Source organism: Typopeltis vanoorti, chromosome 3, assembly GCF_054136105.1.
Source record: "Typopeltis vanoorti isolate ZY-2024b chromosome 3, IOZ_Tvanoo_1.0, whole genome shotgun sequence".
Taxonomy (NCBI): Eukaryota; Metazoa; Arthropoda; class Arachnida; order Uropygi; family Thelyphonidae; genus Typopeltis; species Typopeltis vanoorti.
This window is the reverse complement of record NC_143551.1, coordinates 87,159,326-87,179,198: the sequence shown is the minus strand read 5'-3', so window position 1 is coordinate 87,179,198 and position 19,873 is coordinate 87,159,326. Positions and strand designations below refer to the sequence as shown.

General features: G+C 34.1%; 1 protein-coding gene across 1 annotated transcript in view; it reads left to right on the top strand.

The window, feature by feature from the left end:
* LOC150108353 (vezatin-like) overlaps positions 1-19,873 on the top strand; it is a 181,970-nt gene that overhangs the window by 52,462 nt on the left and 109,635 nt on the right. Inside the window, exons 4-5 of the mRNA XM_090415753.1 lie at positions 461-597; positions 7,732-8,028. Of these exons, the coding sequence (XP_090271879.1) occupies positions 461-597; positions 7,732-8,028 (434 nt within the window). The remainder of the gene's footprint in view (positions 1-460; positions 598-7,731; positions 8,029-19,873) is intronic.

Here is a 19,873-nt window from a genome sequence, read left to right as displayed (position 1 = left end):
AATCTTTAATTCATGCATTTTTCTCAAGATTGCATGAATTAAAGATTTTTTCAAGATGTCAGTGTTTATATTACGTTTTTGCTCCTTTTTTTTCTGACATTTTAAGACACTAAGATTTTTTTTTTTTTTTTTTTTTTTTTTTTTTTTTTTTTGAAGTTAGGACATTACTTAACTCTAATGTCTCTTGAATGTTGTTCACAATAGGAACTTACATTCAGGCAGATTGACAAGAGAACACATGCAGTTTACAGACAGAAAATACTGGCAGACATTAGATGGTGGACTGAATGGAGTGCCTCCATTATGAATCCTTGGACTTACTGGAGGTGTCACATAATGAATACTTAAAGTAATATTTAAATTTTAAAAGATGAAAAACTTCAGTCAAAGTTTTTTCTTTATAAATAAAATATCCCATTAAAATTTAGTGATTTTTTTTGTTTATATATATATTTTCCAGGATAGCAGATCTCTTGAGGAATTTATAAATATAATTACTGACAACAAAATTTTAATTGAAGAAGATTATATATTTTTGAAAAACTTCTCAGTTGAAAATGATCAGTGTTCAGATTACTCTATAAATTCTCCTTGTAGGTAAGATATTAATTTTTTATGCATCTTATTTTTTAATCTTGTATAAGATTATTTTTTTTTCTTGTTATTTTATACATTGTTAACTAACTTCATTCTTCCAGTTTTTCACAATTTTTTTTTTTTTTTTTTATAGCAGTCTGTCTATGAATGTTTAAACTGATAATATTGTAGGTTTACCAAGGTTTTGGTAGAATGGAGAAGATTACAAATATAAAATTTAGATAATAATGCAAACTGAACATATTTCTAGTGCCCTGTCTCCACATACTCAGCACTATTCTGTAAGTTATGTTATGACCTTATTTGTGGGAATTGATATTTTAAAAAAACAAAACTGATTAATTAGAATGAGCATGTAATTTTATATTCATATGATTCAAATTATCTTATAATTTATCTAGTTGATAGGCTTGGGTGTTATGCATAACTTAATTTTAATGATATTACAGCACCAAACAAAAACTAAATTACAAAAGGATGTTTATTAACTGGCTTATATTTCTCTTGATTTTATTATTATTATCTCCATGGAATCTGAAAACTTATCATGGGAGATCCAAACTAACTATTATACACACAACCTATCATAACTCCCCCTTAAACTCATTCACTGTCAGGGAACCCACAACTGATTCTGGCAATCCATTCCACTCATTCATCACTCTCCATGTAAAAAATCTAAATGGCACCCCCCCTCCTACTAACTACACTCTTACACAACTTCCATGGATAACTCTTAGTTCTCTATTTGTCATATATATTGAAAAATTTCCTTTGCATCAATTTTATAAAATCTCTTTAATATCTTAAAAGTTTCTATCGTCCCCTGTTTTCACTTATCAACTAAATGTTTTAACCCATACACTTTCACCCGATTCTCAATGGGAGCATCCCACAGACCTGTCACCAGCATAGTCACGCATCTCTGAATTTTCTTTACTACCTCGTGGTCCCCAAGAAACCCAGGTGAAAAATCTGTGCATAGTAGTCAAGATGAGGTCAAATCATAGCCTTATAAAGAGGGATAATGACTTCCCTATTTTTACTTGTTAGTGTGTTTTTGAACATCCAAGTAATCTTTGAGCTATTTTATTTACTGACTTTTGCAATATGTCATCTGAACCTCAACTTTCTGTCCACCATTATCCCCAAGTCCCTAGCCTCATCAATTTCCTGCAATTCAGTACCATCAACGTGATACACAGTATGTAACCTTTTCAACCTGAAGTGCATAACCTTACATTTTTCAATATTAAATTGACATCCTTGTCGATAAACTTATACATTGGTTGCACATAGCTTTTAATTTTTCAGGAAATGATAACATATACTAGAATATTAATTACAAAAACTTTAATTAATACCTTCCTATATTTCTGCAATGTTACATTGCCATTATCAGGGATCATAAAAAAACAATGATATATGCATGCAGGCACTAACACTGAGCAAATGAGGCTGAATGAAAGCAATAGAAGTTAAGCATAGAGTCCTAAATGTGTCCTAGTGATCTAAATTGGGTTGTCTTGGCCCTTGGGCTGACGATCTTAAAATGTATGCTTCCCAAATTTGGTACAGTCTGATGCACTCAAATTTGTTGAGATTTGGAAAATTTTTCAGAGCTGAGGCAGATTTGATGAATAGTCTTTCATACTTTATTTTTGCTGTGGTGTAATAGAGTGGCCTTCTTCCATTGTATCCTGTGGTGGGTGTCCAAAGAGTGGTCAGCAAGTCCTGAATAGCAGAATTGGCAGAACCAGGCATAGTCCTTGTATTTAGATATCCTCATATTGATACAAGTCAGAAGAGTTACAACTATTGTATGTAAAGCTAAGTGAGAGAGAGAGAGACAGAATATAAAAAGAAACTAGTTCTGCAAGCTAAAGACAATTCAGAAGAATACTATTGTTATGTAGCAAGTAATGTGAAAGAATAACTCATCAATGCAAAATATATATATATATATATGAGTGTGTGAAATCTGAAAACAAACCCCAACTCAACATCACCAGAGTTAAAGATCGGTACTATCAACATAAGAAGCCTGAATGGCAAAGAAATGGAGCTAGCTGAGGAATTAGATAAGTACAGATCGACATAATAGGGGTGACTGAAACAAAAAAGACAAAAACTGGTGAGATCTTTCTGAGCAATAAATACAAAATGTTATATTCAGGCAATGACAATCAAGGAAAAGAAGGAGTAGCCATAGTATTCAACACAAAATACGAGGCTAATCTTCTTGAATGGCAGTCAGTCTCAAGTAGAGTAATGTGGGCAAATATGAGAATGGGGAACTGGACAATGAGACTTATTTGTGTCTATGGTACCACAGAAGGTTCTACTAAGGTAGAAAGAAGTGCAGGAATTTTTTGAGGCTTTAGAAAAAGCAACTGACAATGAAAACGAAAAAGTTGGTCCTTGTTGGGGATCTGAATAGCAGAGTAGAAAATGATTGTGAGACATACAAAAATATTTTGGGAAAATTTGGAGAAAAGAGCAAAGCTAATAATAATACCAAATATCTAATGGATTTCTGCTCAGGACATGGACTGGTTATTACTAACAACATGTTCCAACATAAAAATATGCACAAATTCACATGGAGAGATTAGGAATAAGAAAAGTCTCATTGACTATGTTATTGTTGATAGTGATGTTTTCTCCCTGGTGCAGGACACCAGAGTGTACAGAGGATTTGAAATTGGAAGTGATCACTATTTAGTCTTGAGCAGGATAAAATTGAATTTCATATTGAAAAGAATAACATGTAAGAAAGTTTAAAAACGAATAAAAGTTGAACAGCTCTCAGATGTGAACTGTAGACTAAAATACACAAAGATTATTGAAGAAAAAATGAAAGAATTTGAGAACAGGAATCAAACCTTGGAGATTCAGTGGCAAACTCTGAAGAAAACATTGATTGATTCTGCCAGAGAGGCATGTGGTGAGGTTATCTGCAAGGATAAAAAAATCAGAACTCCCTGGTGGACACAGCAAGTTAAAGAGACAGTGAAGGAAAAGAAGAAAGCATATCAAAAGTCCCTGTCAAATAAGTCAGCTTGTGCTCTTAGGGAATACAGAGACAAATGCAAGAATGCTAAACACTATGTAAAACTAGCTAAACAAAAGTCATGGGAGGAGTTTGGCAAGAATATAGAAAATAAATATCAAGAAGGTAGCAAAATATTCTGGAGGTTGTTGAAGAAGCTTAGGAATGGAGAAAAGAGTGCTGTAAAAGGAGTTAGAGATGATAAAGGTGATATGAAAATGGGAGAAAAAGATATCCTTGAAGTATGGAGTAATTACTTTGAAAAACTGCTAAATGAAACAAGCAGTGATGACAGCACAGTGATAAAAAAACACTGACCAGGCATGCAGTCAGAAATACATATCCATACTTGAAGTAGAAAAAGCCATCAAAGGCTTGAAATGTGGAAAGGCAGCAGGAGTAGATGATATTCGACCAGAAATGCTGAAGTATGGTGGTATAAGAGTCTTACAGTGGCTGCACTGCATAGTTCAGAAAGCCTGGACAGAGGGACGAATTCCCGATGATTGGAGTAGAGCTCTCATAGTACCCTTATATAAAAAGGGAAATAAAACTGCATGTGAGAATTACAGAGGTATTTCCCTACTGAGTGTTCCTGGTAAGATCTATGCAAGTATACTTGAGAAACGGTTGAGAAGAATTGTGGAAGAAAAGCTTGGTGAAGAACAAGCTGGATTCAGGCCAAATAGAGGCTGTCAGGATCAGATCTTCACTTTACGACAAATAGTCGAGAAAGCATGGGAATATAACAAAGATCTGTATTTAAGTTTTGTCGATTTGGAAAAGGCTTATGACAAGGTGCCAAGAGAGAAGCTATTCAATACGCTGCAGTTATATGTGTCAATGGGACATTATATCAAGCAATACTTAGTCTTTATTTGAGTTGTAAGTCAGCAGTTAGAATTGAAGGAAGTACAGGAAGATGGTTTAATGTTAAATCTGGTGTGAAACAAGGATGTACATTATCCCCTCTGTTATTCATTATCTATATGGATCACATTATGAAGGAAAGTGGTATTAAACATGATATCAAAATTGGAGATGTTAATGTCAGCTCTTTGCTTTATGAAGACAATGTTATACTTCTAGATAAATCTGCTACAAGTCTGCAAGATTCTCTGACTAAATTGAATAGCTGTTGTAATAGATATGGTATGAAGGTCAGCAATAAAAAGACAAAGACAATGAAAATAGGCAGAATCATTGAAAATGTCAACTGTGTTGTGAATGGAGAACCTGTGGAACAAGTAAAACATTTCAGCTTTTTAAGCATGATTTTTACTGAAGATGGTAAATTGAATATAGAAATAGACAACAGAATCAGTAAAGCTGGTATGGTGGGAAGTCAATTGAATAAATTGATATGGAATAAGAGAGAAATTAGTCGGAACACTAAAATAGCTGTATACAAGACAGTGTTCAAACCAGTTTTAACTTATGGATATGAGAGCTTGGTCTGAAGTAAAACATTTGACCAAAGACTAGAGACCACAGATATGAGAGTCCTGAAAAAGATTATAGGCATGAACAGATGGCATCAATGGCAATATCATATTAAAAACGAGGATATTAGGAAAGAACTTGACATTGTCAGCATCCAGGAATGTGTTAGCAGAGCTAATCTCAGGTGGTATGGTCACTTAAACAGAATGGTCGAAGAAAGATTAGCAAAACAAGTGTTCTCTGCCAGGTTGGCAGCAAACGACCAGAGGAAGACCAAGATATATGTGGATTGATACGGTACAAAGTGCTTTAGACGATAGAAATATAAGATCTGATAATGTTGGAGTCTTGACAAGTAACAGGCTGATTTGGAGGAAAATTGTAGATAGGAAATTAATAATGATGTAATTTTTTTCATGTAGTACTATCATATCCTGTACACCCCTTGAGGGTACATGGCAGGAATTTGATGATGATATATGTCTGTGTTACTGTGAAAGACTGATGTCTGGCAAATGTCGATATTCTCTGGTGAATGTCAACATTCACATAGTCGCTTGGTGTATGTACGAAATATTTGCTAAATATCATTTTTTCTCACTTACACCGGCAAATGTTGACATTCAGCATGCACTGATGATGAATGTTGAATAAAAATATTTTTATTAAGTTAAGACAAAAATGCAACTTTTTAATATATGATATATGTCAAAATAGGAGAAATAATATTATGATATATGTCAAAATAGGAGAAAACTTAAGTAACAGCACATGTAAATAAACTGTTGAACCTAAAACAAACAGTACATTCTAAATCAGAAAAGAAAATAATACCAATAATTAACTTACACATTCAGCATGCACTGATGGTGAATGTTGAATAAAAATATTTTTATTACGTTAAGACAAAAATGCAACTTTTTAATATATGATATATGTCAAAATAGGAGAAATAATATTATGATATATATCAAAATAAAAATTTTACTCATTGTCGTTTCGACCCTCATCAGAGCTTACCGGCAATGGTTCGAATGTATAATAATATAACCAGATATTCGGTCTTTCACCGACGTATTTGGTATGTGTCAACATTCTCTAATTTCGGTCTTTCACGGTAACATATATATATATACAATATACAATTGAATGCTAACTCTACACTGGAGGAAGAAACTTGGGCATATGAGGAGGTACTAGAGCTGTTTCATAAATTGAATATGAATTTAGGTAACAGAAATGGTTTGACAGGGAGAACATATACTTTGCAATTAGTAACTGGACTTTTAATAGACAAGGATAATGAATACACCATGATACGTTTAGAATTTTTTAAGCCTTTTAAATGAATATAGGATGGAAGGCATTTGCACAGGTTGGAGACTATAGGATTGGATTTTAAATTGTTAGTTTGGATAAGAGGATGGCAGCCTGAAATTTATTAAAGAGTGTGGGAGGCTTCAAGATGTAAGATGACCAGTAGTGTACCCAAGGAATCAGCCCTTAGATAACCGTTATTCATTCTTTACATTAATGACATTGGAAAGTATTTAAGAGAAGCCATAATGCTATTTGCTGATGATGCAAACGTGGGTAGGGTAATCAGAAATGTAACTGACATTACAGTACTTGCAGAATGATTTGAATGAGATGGGATTGTGGACATGTAAAAATGGCTGTCATTTCAGTGTTAGTTGAATGTAAAGTTATGCACTTTGGTGTAATGTGATATCCAGTGGCATATTATATCGGTGCAGTTATGTTGGAAGAAATTGATAGGATATGATGTTGAAGTTCAGAGACCATACAGCAATGATTGTAAATACAACCCAGAGGATAATTGCAATGCTGAAACAAACATTCACATGTAAGAATAAGGAAGTCATTTTGCCTGACTTGGATATAACCTCATTTGGACTCATCTTTAACCTCATCTTTAACACTCTCCTCACTGTATCTGCATCATATAGATTATATATATACATTATATAGATTATGAGGAGAGATTGGGAATTTGTTGACTGCATATACTATCAAACAGGATAAAGAGTAGTGATATGATAGACTGACAAACTTCTGAAAGGGCCATACAGGATAATGGTAGATAGAATTTTTCATTTTTATATAGAGTTGGGAGAGGATGAGAGAGTATGCATGGAATTTGAAAATGAATACTGTCAAGAAAGAGGTGAGAGCTAGATTTTTCTCTCATGGAGTGGACAGAAATGACTTGCCTTTGGAGGTTGTGATTGCAGATAGTGTGAATGAATTCAAGAGAAAGTATGGCATGGTGTGAGTAATATATGGCATGGCCTCCTTCAATAAGTCCTTAACTCCCTGGAGATTCTTGTAGTAATGATAAATGAAATTCCTTAGTCTATCCCATAGTACTAATTTACAATAAGCTTTACCTTTCATGTGTGGAAATCACATGTAAAAAAGTAATTTAAAGAAATTAGTTCATTTGTGAACACAATTCTTGTATTACTGAAAAAGTGCAGATAATAGAAAAATTCTGTTTTGATTTAATAAATGATGATGATTTTTTTTTGTTCTGTGCTCACAGTGAATGAAATTAAGTTATAAATAACATTGATGAAGGTAATGAAGGAGTAATAATTATTTTATTTTATTTTTAGGGCATCCTTCTGTTTATCTATTTTTCTTTCTTATGCAGCAGTTAAATTATATCGTCCACATGTTATACAAGCAGAAACAACAGGATTTTTGCAGAATACTGTTATATTTACTGCAGCTGCTGGATTTTGTGTATCCATTATGCAGTTATTTCTCTTTCTCTACTTCAGAAAGATAACAAATAAAAATCTAAAAAAACTGAGCGAGTTAAAAGAGGTAGTGAAATCCCTTGTAGTCAATATGAAGAAATGCCTTCGCATTATTCAAGAAGCTGAAATGGTTGCTAGAGGATTCACACTGTGAGTATTGAATTTATGTATTATTATTGAAGTTTTTTTTAAATTTTGAAAGAGGTAGTGAAATCCCTTGTAGTCAATATGAAGAAATGCCTTTGCATTATTCAAGAAGCTGAAATGGTTGCTAGAGGATTCACACTGTGAGTATTGAATTTATGTATTATTATTGAAGTTTTTATATTTTGAATGGCCTGAGTTTGATCCGTGTTATTTTTTTTTCTCGGTCACTTAATAGGAAAAAAAGTAATTTCCAAAAAATGGTTCAAAACACATTTTTGAACTCTTGTTCATTTAGAGTAATGTTAATGTGATTCTAGTCTTTGATCAACCTGTTTTTTAATTTATAGATCTGAGAGTTGAGTTAGAAATAAAACACGTTGAAGGCTAGATTCCACAGATATAAAATCTCTGATTAAACTTAAGGGAGTGAAAGATAGATGTATGACAGAATCATATTATTATTATTATTGTACAGCTGCCTCCATGAAGTCTGAAGACTCATCGCAAGAGACCCAAGCTATCCACATAATCTATCATACCTCTCCTTGAACCCATTAATAGACGAAGCACTTACAACTGGATGACCTCTTGTTCTGGTGCCTCTAGCCAAGTGCTGAAATATCTCCCCTGCATCATTCTTATAAAATCTTTTAAGCAACTTAAACGTTTATATCATATCTCTTCTTTTCTCCTATCAACCGACTTTAGCAATCCACACATCCTCAATCTATCCTCATAAGGAACATTCCACAGACCATTCACCATCCTGATCGCTTGCCTCTGAATCTTTTCCACCACTTCCTCATCTCCAAGAAACCCAGGAGATCAGACTTTAGCACAGTAATCCAGATGTGGATGTATCAAAGTCTTCTAAAGTGGAATAACAACTTCCTTATCTCTCTGCCTGTTAGTGTGTTCTTCAACAACCAAGTAATCTTATGAGCAACCTTAGCAATATGTCTTCTAAACTTCTCTGTCTACCACCATCCCTAAAGCTCTAGCTTCATCTATTTCCTGGAGTACAGTTTCATCAATGTGATACACAGCTTGTAATCTATTTATTCCAAGATGCATAACTTATTTCTCCACATTAAACTGAGCCTATGTAAATTATCCTTCAAGCTCTCCACATCAGCTTGATTAATTATTACTCTACCTAATTTCACATTGTCAGTAAACAACTGAATATTTCTTTTCAAGTTATTTCCTGTATCATTTATGTATAAATTGAACAGCAAAGGTCCCAGCATTGAAACCTGTGGCACACCACTAGTCGCCTGTTTTAATCTCAATTCTTCCCCTCCATATACCACTTTTTGATATCTGTCCAGCAGCCACCCTCCTATTCACTTAACCAGTGTCATATCATATCCTTCCCCATTTAGTCTAATTTGTGTAACTGAGTTCCATGTGAAGCTCTGTCAAATGCCTTTGCAAAATCCAGCATAATTATCGCATAGCCATTTCCTTATCCAACTTTTCTTACTCTATTATAAAAAGATAGTAAATTACTAAGGCATGACTGACCTTTCACAAAGCTATGTTGCTCCCCATACAGTATTAAAAATGTAGTATTATTTTTATGACTAATATAGTCTACTTTCATTTAGGAGTGCCTCTTTTGTCAATGTTATTGGCTTTTTACTCAAATCTTAGGGCATTACTGATGAGTTATAAAAATAATATATGAAGAATAATATAGGAAGAAAATATTGACATACCTTTTTTGGATGTTGTTGGCTATCTCCTTATTCCGGTGATATGCATTCATCTGCTGTTAAAGGAAGGGGGTTTGGGAAAAGTTGGGGGTAATTCCTCCACATTGCTTTACCCCCACTTTTCCCAAACCCCCATCCTTTAACAGCTTAACAGCAGATGAATGCATATCACCAGGATAAGGAGACAGCCAACAACATCCAAAAAAGGTATGTCCGAAGTTTCTTCATATATTATTTTTATAATTCATCAGTAATGCCCTAAGATTTGAGTAAAAAGCCAATGACATTGAAAAAAGGGGCACTCCTACAAAAGTAGGCTATATTAACCATAAAAATAATAGTTTATTTTAGAGGAGCAACATGGGAATTTTACCAGAAATAATACTTTAAAAATTAAGATTTAGGGTTTGACAATGTTAGCATTCTATGATATTATATGAGCAGAGCTTATCTCAGGTGGCATGGTCTAGTCACTTAAACAGAATGGAAGAGGAAAAGTTAGTGAAACAGGTGTTTGATGCCATAAACGTTTCTCTTCTAGATTGTGGTCTTCATCTGAGGTCAAGAAACTGACCCCAGTCTCTGAAGTTCACAATCTAGGCAGATTGATGCAGTTAGAAATTCTTTAGAAGACCAAAATATTAAATCTTGACAATATTGAAGTTCTGACACTTGACAGAATAATTTAGAGCAAAGTTGTTGATAGGAGGTTAGTAATAATAATAATAATAATCCGAGGACTCATCGCAGGAGATCCAAACTATTCACACAATCTATCATACTTCTCCTTGAATCCATTAACAGACAAAGCACTCACAACTGACTCTAACAACTTATTCCACTCATTCACAACTCTCCAAGCCAAAAATCTCATCCTTACACCCCTACTAACCACACTTTACTCAGCTGCCAGGGATGACCTCTTGTTTTGCCCCTCTGGCCAAGTACTAAAATATTTCCCCTGTATCAATCCTATAAAACCCTTTAAGCAACTTAAATGTTTCTCCTATCAACCAACTTCTGTAATCCACACAACCTCAATTTGTCCTCATAAGGAACATTGCACAGACCACTCACCATCTTGGTCGCTTGTCTCTGAATCTTCTCCACTGCTTCCTCATCCCCAGGAGATCAGACTTGAGCACCTTAGCAATATATCCTCCAAACATTAATTCTCTGTCTACCACCCCCCCTTAAATCTCCAACTTCATCTATTTCTTGGAATATAGTTTCATCAGTATGGTACACAACTTGTAATCTATTTATCCCAAAATGCATAACTTATTTCTCCACATTAAACAGATACCCATTATCTTTTGCTGATATTGATAGCCTATTTAAATCATTCTGCAAACTCTCCACATTGTCTTGATTAACTATTACTCTACATAATTTCACATCATGTGCAAGCAACTGAATATTTCCTTTCAGGCTATTTTCTATATCATTTATGTACAAATTAAACAGTAGTGGTTCCAGCACTGAACTTTGCAGCACACCATTATCACCTGTTTTCTCCTTGATTCTGTCCCTCCATATACCACTTTTTGATATCTATCCAGCAGCCACTCTCTTATCCACATGACCAATGTCATATCTATCCCCATTTGTTCTAATTTGCATTTCAGAGTTCCATGTGGTATTCTGTCTTTGCAAAAACTTTGCAAAATCCTCGTATAGATGTTTCCTTTATCCAACTCAGCTGTTACTCTATTATGAAAAGTTAATGAATATTAAAGTCTGACCAACCCTTCAAAAAGCCACATAGCCCCTCATACAATATCATATTCTTATTCACCCATTCTTAATTCTCTTTTTAGCCAATTTTTCCTGTTCTTTTATCACCGTGCTTGTGATGTTTCTCTTCATATAGTATACTGCTCAAAACAATTAGGGGATATTTGGTTTTCTTGTAAATTATAAAGTTATAAAATTAATTTACAAATATAACACATTTATTTTAAAATATTCTTAATATACTACAGTGTAGAACATGCAGTTGCGTACAAAATCATGTTAAGACTTGTCGAAACGTGTCTTAGCCATATTAGCATGTGGGGGTATAAAAGTGTGGCTTGTTGCACTCACTTCCACAATGCATATTTATCACTTCAGTTGTAAACTTGTGTCACCAACCACCCATTATTTTGTTAAAAATGGCGAGCAACATATTCCAGAATCCATGGCGTGGAGAGCCATTGGTTGATTAGAAGCTGGACAAACGTAGCAAATTGTCGTTCAGGCGTGTCGTGTATCCCAAAGCATAATTTTGTGACTTTGGAATCGCTTTCTGTAGACGGAAAATGTTCAAAATCGTGTTCATGCCATAGGTTTATATGCTCAAAGACCAATGCTTTGCATTCCACTTACTGCTAATCACAAAAGAGCCTGAAGAATTTGGACACAGGAACACACCTCAATTGGACAAATGAGGATTGGGCTCATGTACTTTTTTAGTGACGAGTCCAGGTTCAGTCTGCAAGATATGGCATGAAAGTGGAAGAAGAAATAATCCACAGTTTGTTTGTGAAAGATCCCAACATCAAGGTGGGAGTTTGATGGTATGGGCTGGAATAATTATAGGCAGTCATACTGATCTCTGTTTTATAAGAAACGGTTCCTTAACAGCCCAAAGGTATCACGATGAGATTTTGGAACCTTTAGTTCATCTATATGCTGCTGCAATTGGCCAAGAATTCATTTTTGGCCAATTCTTCCACAGAACTCGTTCACACCATGCAAATTTGGTACAAGAGTGGTTTGAGAAAGAAGGTATTGAATGAATGGACTGGCCTGCCTGTTCACCGAATTGTAATCCAATCAAACATGCCTGGGATGCTTTAGGTAGGTGCGTTTCTGCTTGACTGGTGCCACTACGATCACTTCAAGAGCTCGAAATTGCTCTCACAGAAGGGTGGGGAAATATTATTATTACATAACACTGACAATTACAAACATCCATGCCCACAGCAGGATTCGAACCTGCAGCCTTTTGGCTGGAGTGCGGATATGCTAACCACTCGGCCAACCAGGCTGGCATATCTTGCAAGAATTGTTTGATCATCTTATCTGGTTCATGCAATCAAGATGTACCACTGTTTTGGCTGTTAATGGAGACCATATGTCCTGTTAAAAATTAACAAAAACGTTTTTGGCTATTCTTGTTGTTATTCTGGTTAAAATTATTTCACGCTAAAATGTTTAATTTGTTAAATTTATAATCAATATCGATTATTTACACTCATCAATTACATCCTATCCATAAGTAAGAAATATTTATTCATGTATAAAGTACCCAATAGTTATAATTATTTGCAGAAATTTATAATTATCCTACAGAAACTAAAATATCCTCTAATTGTTTTGAGCAATGTACTATTTTGCATTCTGCACACCACTTGAGGTACATATGGAATTTGATAATGTGGTAATGATGTTAAATTATAAATATTGTGTGATGTTCTATCTCCTTACAACTGCAGTGTGCTTATTATATAAATCAGAATGCACATTTTAAGTTTCTATTAGAGAAAATGCATAATAAAGTGATCATAGATAAAGGAAGTGGCTACCTATATTGGTTGCCATTTCCTTAACAACCAGTTGTTATCATCCATATTGGTTGTTATTGCTAGACATTGCAAAGGCATTTGACAAGATATTGCTCTGAAGTATATTAGATAAATTTGAGCAAATCAAGATAAATATGAAACTGCTGACATGAATATGAGTGTGGCTAACCCATGAAGTCACCAGCATCACCATCCCCATTTGTAGCTGACCAGTGGTATCCAAAGGACTGTATATTTGTACATTAATGATATTGGGACCAAGATCTAGGTGAATTGAAAGGTCTTAACAGATTGAAATATAAGATTTGACAATATTACAGTCCTCTCAGATAGATTAATTTGGAGAAAAATTGTTGATATGCAGTTAGTAATAATGTAAACTTATCATGTAATACTTATCATTGTGTCCTGCACATCCTTGGGTAGATATCAGGTTGATGATGGCGATTTTGGAGATGATGTGAGTAATAAGATATTTGCTGATGATGCTAGACTGGAATGGGCAATAGTAAATAAAGGTGATGTGAATATCCTGTTGTATGATTAAGTAGACATACATTGTCTGTCTCAGAACTTTACAACCGTTATGCAAAGGATAATGGTTGTAAGTTTGATTTGTAAAGTAAGATTATGCACTTAAAATATTACAAGTTATTTATTTTATTGGACAGAGCTGAAATTTAGGGTGAATATTTTATGTTCTCTTGGATGTTGAAAAACACACTGACAAATAGGGGTATGAAAAATGGTATTCCTCTTTATAAGGCTTTGACATCCGATGTCTACAGTGCAAAGATTTGGTTGCCTGGATTTCTTGGAGAGAATCTAGAGACAGTGATGACCAAGATGGTGATGGTCTGTAGAATGTTTCTAAAGAGATTTCTTGGAGAGAATCTAGAGACAGTGATGACCAAGATGGTGATGGTCTGTAGAATGTTTCTAAAGAGATTTCTTGGAGAGAATCTAGAGACAGTGATGACCAAGATGGTGATGGTCTGTAGAATGTTTCTAAAGAGATTTCTTGGAGAGAATCTAGAGACAGTGATGACCAAGATGGTGATGGTCTGTAGAATGTTTCTAATGAGATTTCTTGGCGAGAATCTAGAGACAGTGATGACCAAGATGGTGATGATCTGTAGAATGTTTCTAAAGATAGATTGAAGATTTGGTTGAATGTCAAAAAAAGAAGGGATATGATATAAACATAGGTTACTAAGGGGAGTGTTACAGAATAAGCAGAAGGAAATTTTCATTATGACAAGAGGAGCAAGAACAAGAGGTCATCCTCTGTGATGTTGTATCTCCTTACAACTGTAGTGTGCTTATTATATATTTACACTAGAATGCACATTTTTAAGTTTCCATTCGAGAAAATGCATAATAAAGTGATAGTTTTGTTATAAATAAAGGAAGTGGCTATCTTCCTTGCTAACCATACACCATAAGTATATGGTTAGCAAGGAAAGGAAGCTATTTTTCCTTGGTGTGTGGTGAATTGGTAGATGGGATTACCAGTTGTGAATACAGTGTCAGAGAATGAATGAATTTAAGGAGAGGTATGATGGTGCCAAACCTGTTATTTGTTAGATCTATTATTGTCAGATCTTGAATTTCATTTAAGGTCTGCTGAGTCGATCTCTATACCATTGTCTTTCTATGGTATAGAGATCTATGATCTTTTTCTGGCATGAAACACTTGTTTTCCTATCTTTCCTCTCTCATTCTAAGTGACCATAGCACCTTAGATTAGCTCTGGTCACACATTCTTGATTTGTTAACAGTGTCAACTTCCTTACTGATTTTAATATGATTCTGCCACTTCTTATTTTTCTCAGAACTCTTCTATCTGAGTTTCTAGTCTTTGATCACATATTTTTTCAGTTTTCATCATCATCATCATCAAATACCTGACATATACCTTTACGGGGTACAGAATATTATGATAGTACTACATGAAAAGGTTACCTCATTACTAACTTCCTGTCAACAATTTTCATCCAAATTAAACTGTTATTTGTCAACATTCCAATATTATCAGATCTTATATTTCTGTCTTCTAGGGTAATTTTTACTGTATCAATCTTGGTCTTTCTCTGGGTCATTTTCCTGCCATTCTGGCAAAGTACATGTGTATTGCTAACCTTTCCCATTCTTTATAAGTGGCCATACCACCTGAGATTAGCTCTGCTAACACATTCCTGAATGCTATCAGTGTCAAGGAAATTACTAGTTTGGTGTTTGGCTAATTTCTCTTTTATTCCATATTCTGCTGTATCCCCACATTCTAGCTTTTGTAGATACTGTTATCTATTTTCACATTGATTTGACCTTCTTCACCTGAAATTTGACCTGAAAATTGTGTCTCAACTGAAATATTTTCCAGATCACTGAGAATGCAGTTAACATTTTCTGTGGTTGCTGCCTGTTTTCAGACTTTTGATTTTTTATTTTGTTTTTTGCTGATTTCCTACATTTTTATTTTATTGCTCATTTTCATATCAAATTTGTTACAGCAGTTATTCAGTTTAGTTGGAGTCCTGTAAGAGATTTATTTAGAAACATTAATGTACACTGCATAAAGAAGTGAGTTTAATATCTCTAATTTTGATATCATGTTTTTCCAGTTTCCTTGTAATGTGATCTGTGTAGATGCTGAGTAACAGTGGAAATAGCATAAATCCTTATACTTGATTCTACATTAGAGCATCTTCCTGCATTTCCTTCAGTCCTGATTGCATTGCACTTACTACTTAAGTTTAGGCTATATGCTGTCTTGCTTGTATACTATATCATTTACACTATATAATTAGTGTTTTGAATAGCTTTTGTTTTTTGCTTTCTTCTTTTTAAAAATATTATGGTACAACAAAACTATAAAACTGTGTATGCTTCTTAAATATTTTTTTCTTGAATTATATAATTCAAATATTAGTCTCATGTTATAGCAAGATGAATGAATAAAAGTCTTCCTTTTTAAAATTTATATTCAGTGACATAATGAAGCAAAACAAACTATTATTTTTACTAAGAAAATATTTGGAAGTGATAGTATTTTTATAGGAAGTGGATCCTGCTTCACCTTTGTATGATACGGTATTATACTATGAAAGGAACCATAATTTCATCTTTTATTAGCATTTTTTTGTGTGTTTGTGTTAAAAAAAAAAGTAACACCATAAGGTCATTGAAACTTTTAACTTGATAAATTTTCTTTTTAAATAAGCTAATATATTTCTGATTATTTTATGGTAATGCAATATACAGATGATATTAAACCATAGCACATTAGTAACATGGGTAACTAATTCAAAAACCATGATTGAAAAGTAGGCATCACGAAATCCCAGTTTATTCTATGTGCTGAAAGTTACTGGTTAACTTGCTATATATCACCCTTTTCCTTCTCCCACATGTCTAAAAATCTTCCAATCAGGCAAAGTAGTAGATGTCACAGGTGCACACAACTACATAAATTCCAGAATACTTTACTTTTTAAATGGATGTTGACCCTCAAATGATTGAATTTGAGTTCTTAGTCTGGTGATTAATTAGAATGCTAGTTTTTGGCTGGTGTGGTAAAAAAAAAAAAAAAAAAAAAAGTAAAAATACTTAACTAGCAATATACGAGACAGTAAACCATTTTGAATTTATTGATATCTGAAAGTATCAGATATAGTTGATTAAAGACTATATTATGGATATGAGAGTTCTTTGAAAAATTAGGCAGAATGATATTAAAAATTATGATATTCAAAAAGATCTTTATTTTCATTCAGGAATGTAGCAGCAGTGCTAATCTAAAGTGATATGATCACTTTAACAGGATGGGAGTGAAATGTTAGCAACACCGGGATTTGATGCAAGTTGGAAGTAAAAAAAAGTTTCAGATAACAATCAAGATCTAGATGAATTAATGTTGTTAGTACCTTAGATGGTCAAAATGTTATATTTGACAGTATTCGATCCCTAACAACAGATTAATTTGTGGGGAAAAAATTGCTGATAGTAAGCCAACAAACTTAACTATGCAGTAATATCAAGATTTTTTGATGATGATGAAAAAGAAATGCAGTCTTCTGTCATCAGCAGAACTGTGGAAAGTTTTTTTCACTTGGTTACAAATTAAGGCAGTAAACTAGTTTGAACTTAGTGATCTGAAAGTTGGATTAGATATAGATGATTAACCACGCTACCGGCCAAGACGTCTATAGATGTCAAGGTTATCGTGGATGCGAAGTGCATATTAAAATTGTAATACGATTGATATTACATTAAAATATATGATGGATACGAAGCATATGAGGATGCGTATTTGATCCATAATGGCTGGTAAGGTGGTTAAAGACTGTATTATGGATATGAGAGTTCTTAGAAAAATTAGGCAGAATGATATTATTTGTCATATGTTTCCCATATATAGATAAAGGATTTACTAAAGGATTAAACAAAAAAAATTTCTTGACAAGTTTAATTTGTAATCTACAACTATCTCTAATCTAGAGTAATTTAATAATAAGGTGATACATTTTTTGCTACTTGTATATGGGAAATATATGACTTCTGCATTAATTCAACTTTGTTATCTCTTCCGTGTCAGACTTCCACTGATGGACCTCATAAAAGTCGAAACTGGTTTGGGTAATGACCCTTCCCACAATGCATAGCATTATAAATGACTAAAAGGATGGGTGCTTTACATTATGGGATATTAAGGCAATTGATGTGAAGTCATCGGCCTCTATGTACATTTAGCCAAGTTGTGAAGACACTTTATGTGTAAGCACTTTCTTTGCTTACACTTGGATAAAGGATTGGAAGATTTTTCACTTGGTTATACTATGAATTAAAGATACCAAGAAAATTATATACTTGGTTTAATCCTTTATCCAAGTGTAAGCAAACAATGTTTGCCCCTGAAGTATTTCAGGACTGGGGCAACTGGTATAAGGAATCTAAGACTTCACATCACTTGCTTTAGTATCCCATAATGCAAAGCACATCTCCTTGCAGACATGTATTATGGGAAGGGTCACTACCCAGACTGGTTTCAACCTTTATTGAGGTGAAAAAACTTCCAACAACTTTCTCTAATCCAGAGTAATTTAATAATAAGGTGTGACACCTTTTGGCAACTCATATAGGTAAATATGACTTCTCCATTGCTTCCACCTTAGTATCACCACCTCTGGGTCTGGCTCCCACTGACGAGACCTCAATAAAGATCGAAACTGGTCTTGGTAATGACCCTTCCCATAATGCATAGCATTATACATGTTTGCAAGGAGATGTGCTTTGCATTATGGGATACTAAGGCAAGTGATGTGAAGTCTTAGCTTCGTTATACCAGTTGCCCAGTCCTGAAAATACTTCAGGCGCAAACTTTGTATGCTTACACTTGGATAAAGGATTAAACCAAGTATATAATTTTCTTGGTATCTTTAATTTATGGATAAAGGATTAAACAAGAAGATAATTTCTTTGCAAATTTAATTAAGCAAAACTACGGATTGAATATGAAGTCAACTGGAGAAGAACATTAATATTATTATTATTATTATTACTCATTTAGTACCCATCATGCTAATTTGTGATTAATTTCATCATTCCCAGTTACTGCATCTGACTCTGAGTCAGGTTTCACAAATGCCAACAGTCTTGGGCCACAACATATTCACTAAGGCAACAAACCCTATCTGCCCCCCCCTCCTCTTTGTTCTTGGTGCTCCTGATATTTGCATACTGACATAACATGCTGTCTCTTGGCTCTTTCACATATGTATATCTGCTGTCTGCTGGTCCAGATGGGCAACATTCTCTTCCTCCTCCTCCCCTCCCATCACACATACACATTCAGTAATTCTGAATCTATTGTATACAGGTCTACACGTTTACCAGATTCATAACAATGCTCATCAACATTTGTATCATTATCAGTTTTGCATACCTTATTTTTGTAGTTTCCCTGACTCTCTTCATTAGTTCTCACCCCATTAAATAATTTCTCCAGGTTCCTTATGCCAAATCTATTCAACTGCATCCTTCTTATGCAATCTTTTCTACCATCAAACTCAATAAACACCCAAAAACTCACACCCATTTCTTCTACAAAACCTGCACATGAAATCACTTTCTGTCATCATTCCTTCCTCCTTAACTCATTACCATCCTGTCTCAGTAATAGACTGTTTTCACACACTCTCTCTCTCTCTCTCTCATTCTTCTTTCTCACTTCTGGCAATCCTTTTGTTCTCTCATACTGTATTTTTCAGTATTTAAATCATTTTTTCCTATGAGCACTATCATCTCTTTTCTTTCCTGTTTCTTTCTTTCCTTAATTTTCATTCAAATTATAGTAGATTAGGCAATAGATGAACGAATGGATTCCTGTGATATCTCAGGATTAATTGCTAACTTTGGAATAAAGGTCCTTTGACCATCACATGTAATACACAACTGATAAGACAGATGGGAGCTTACTTAATTGGTCTTTGTGCAAAAAACAATCTAATATCTTTGACATATCAAGAACAGTCACTTGAACTTTGCTGAACTTTCCAT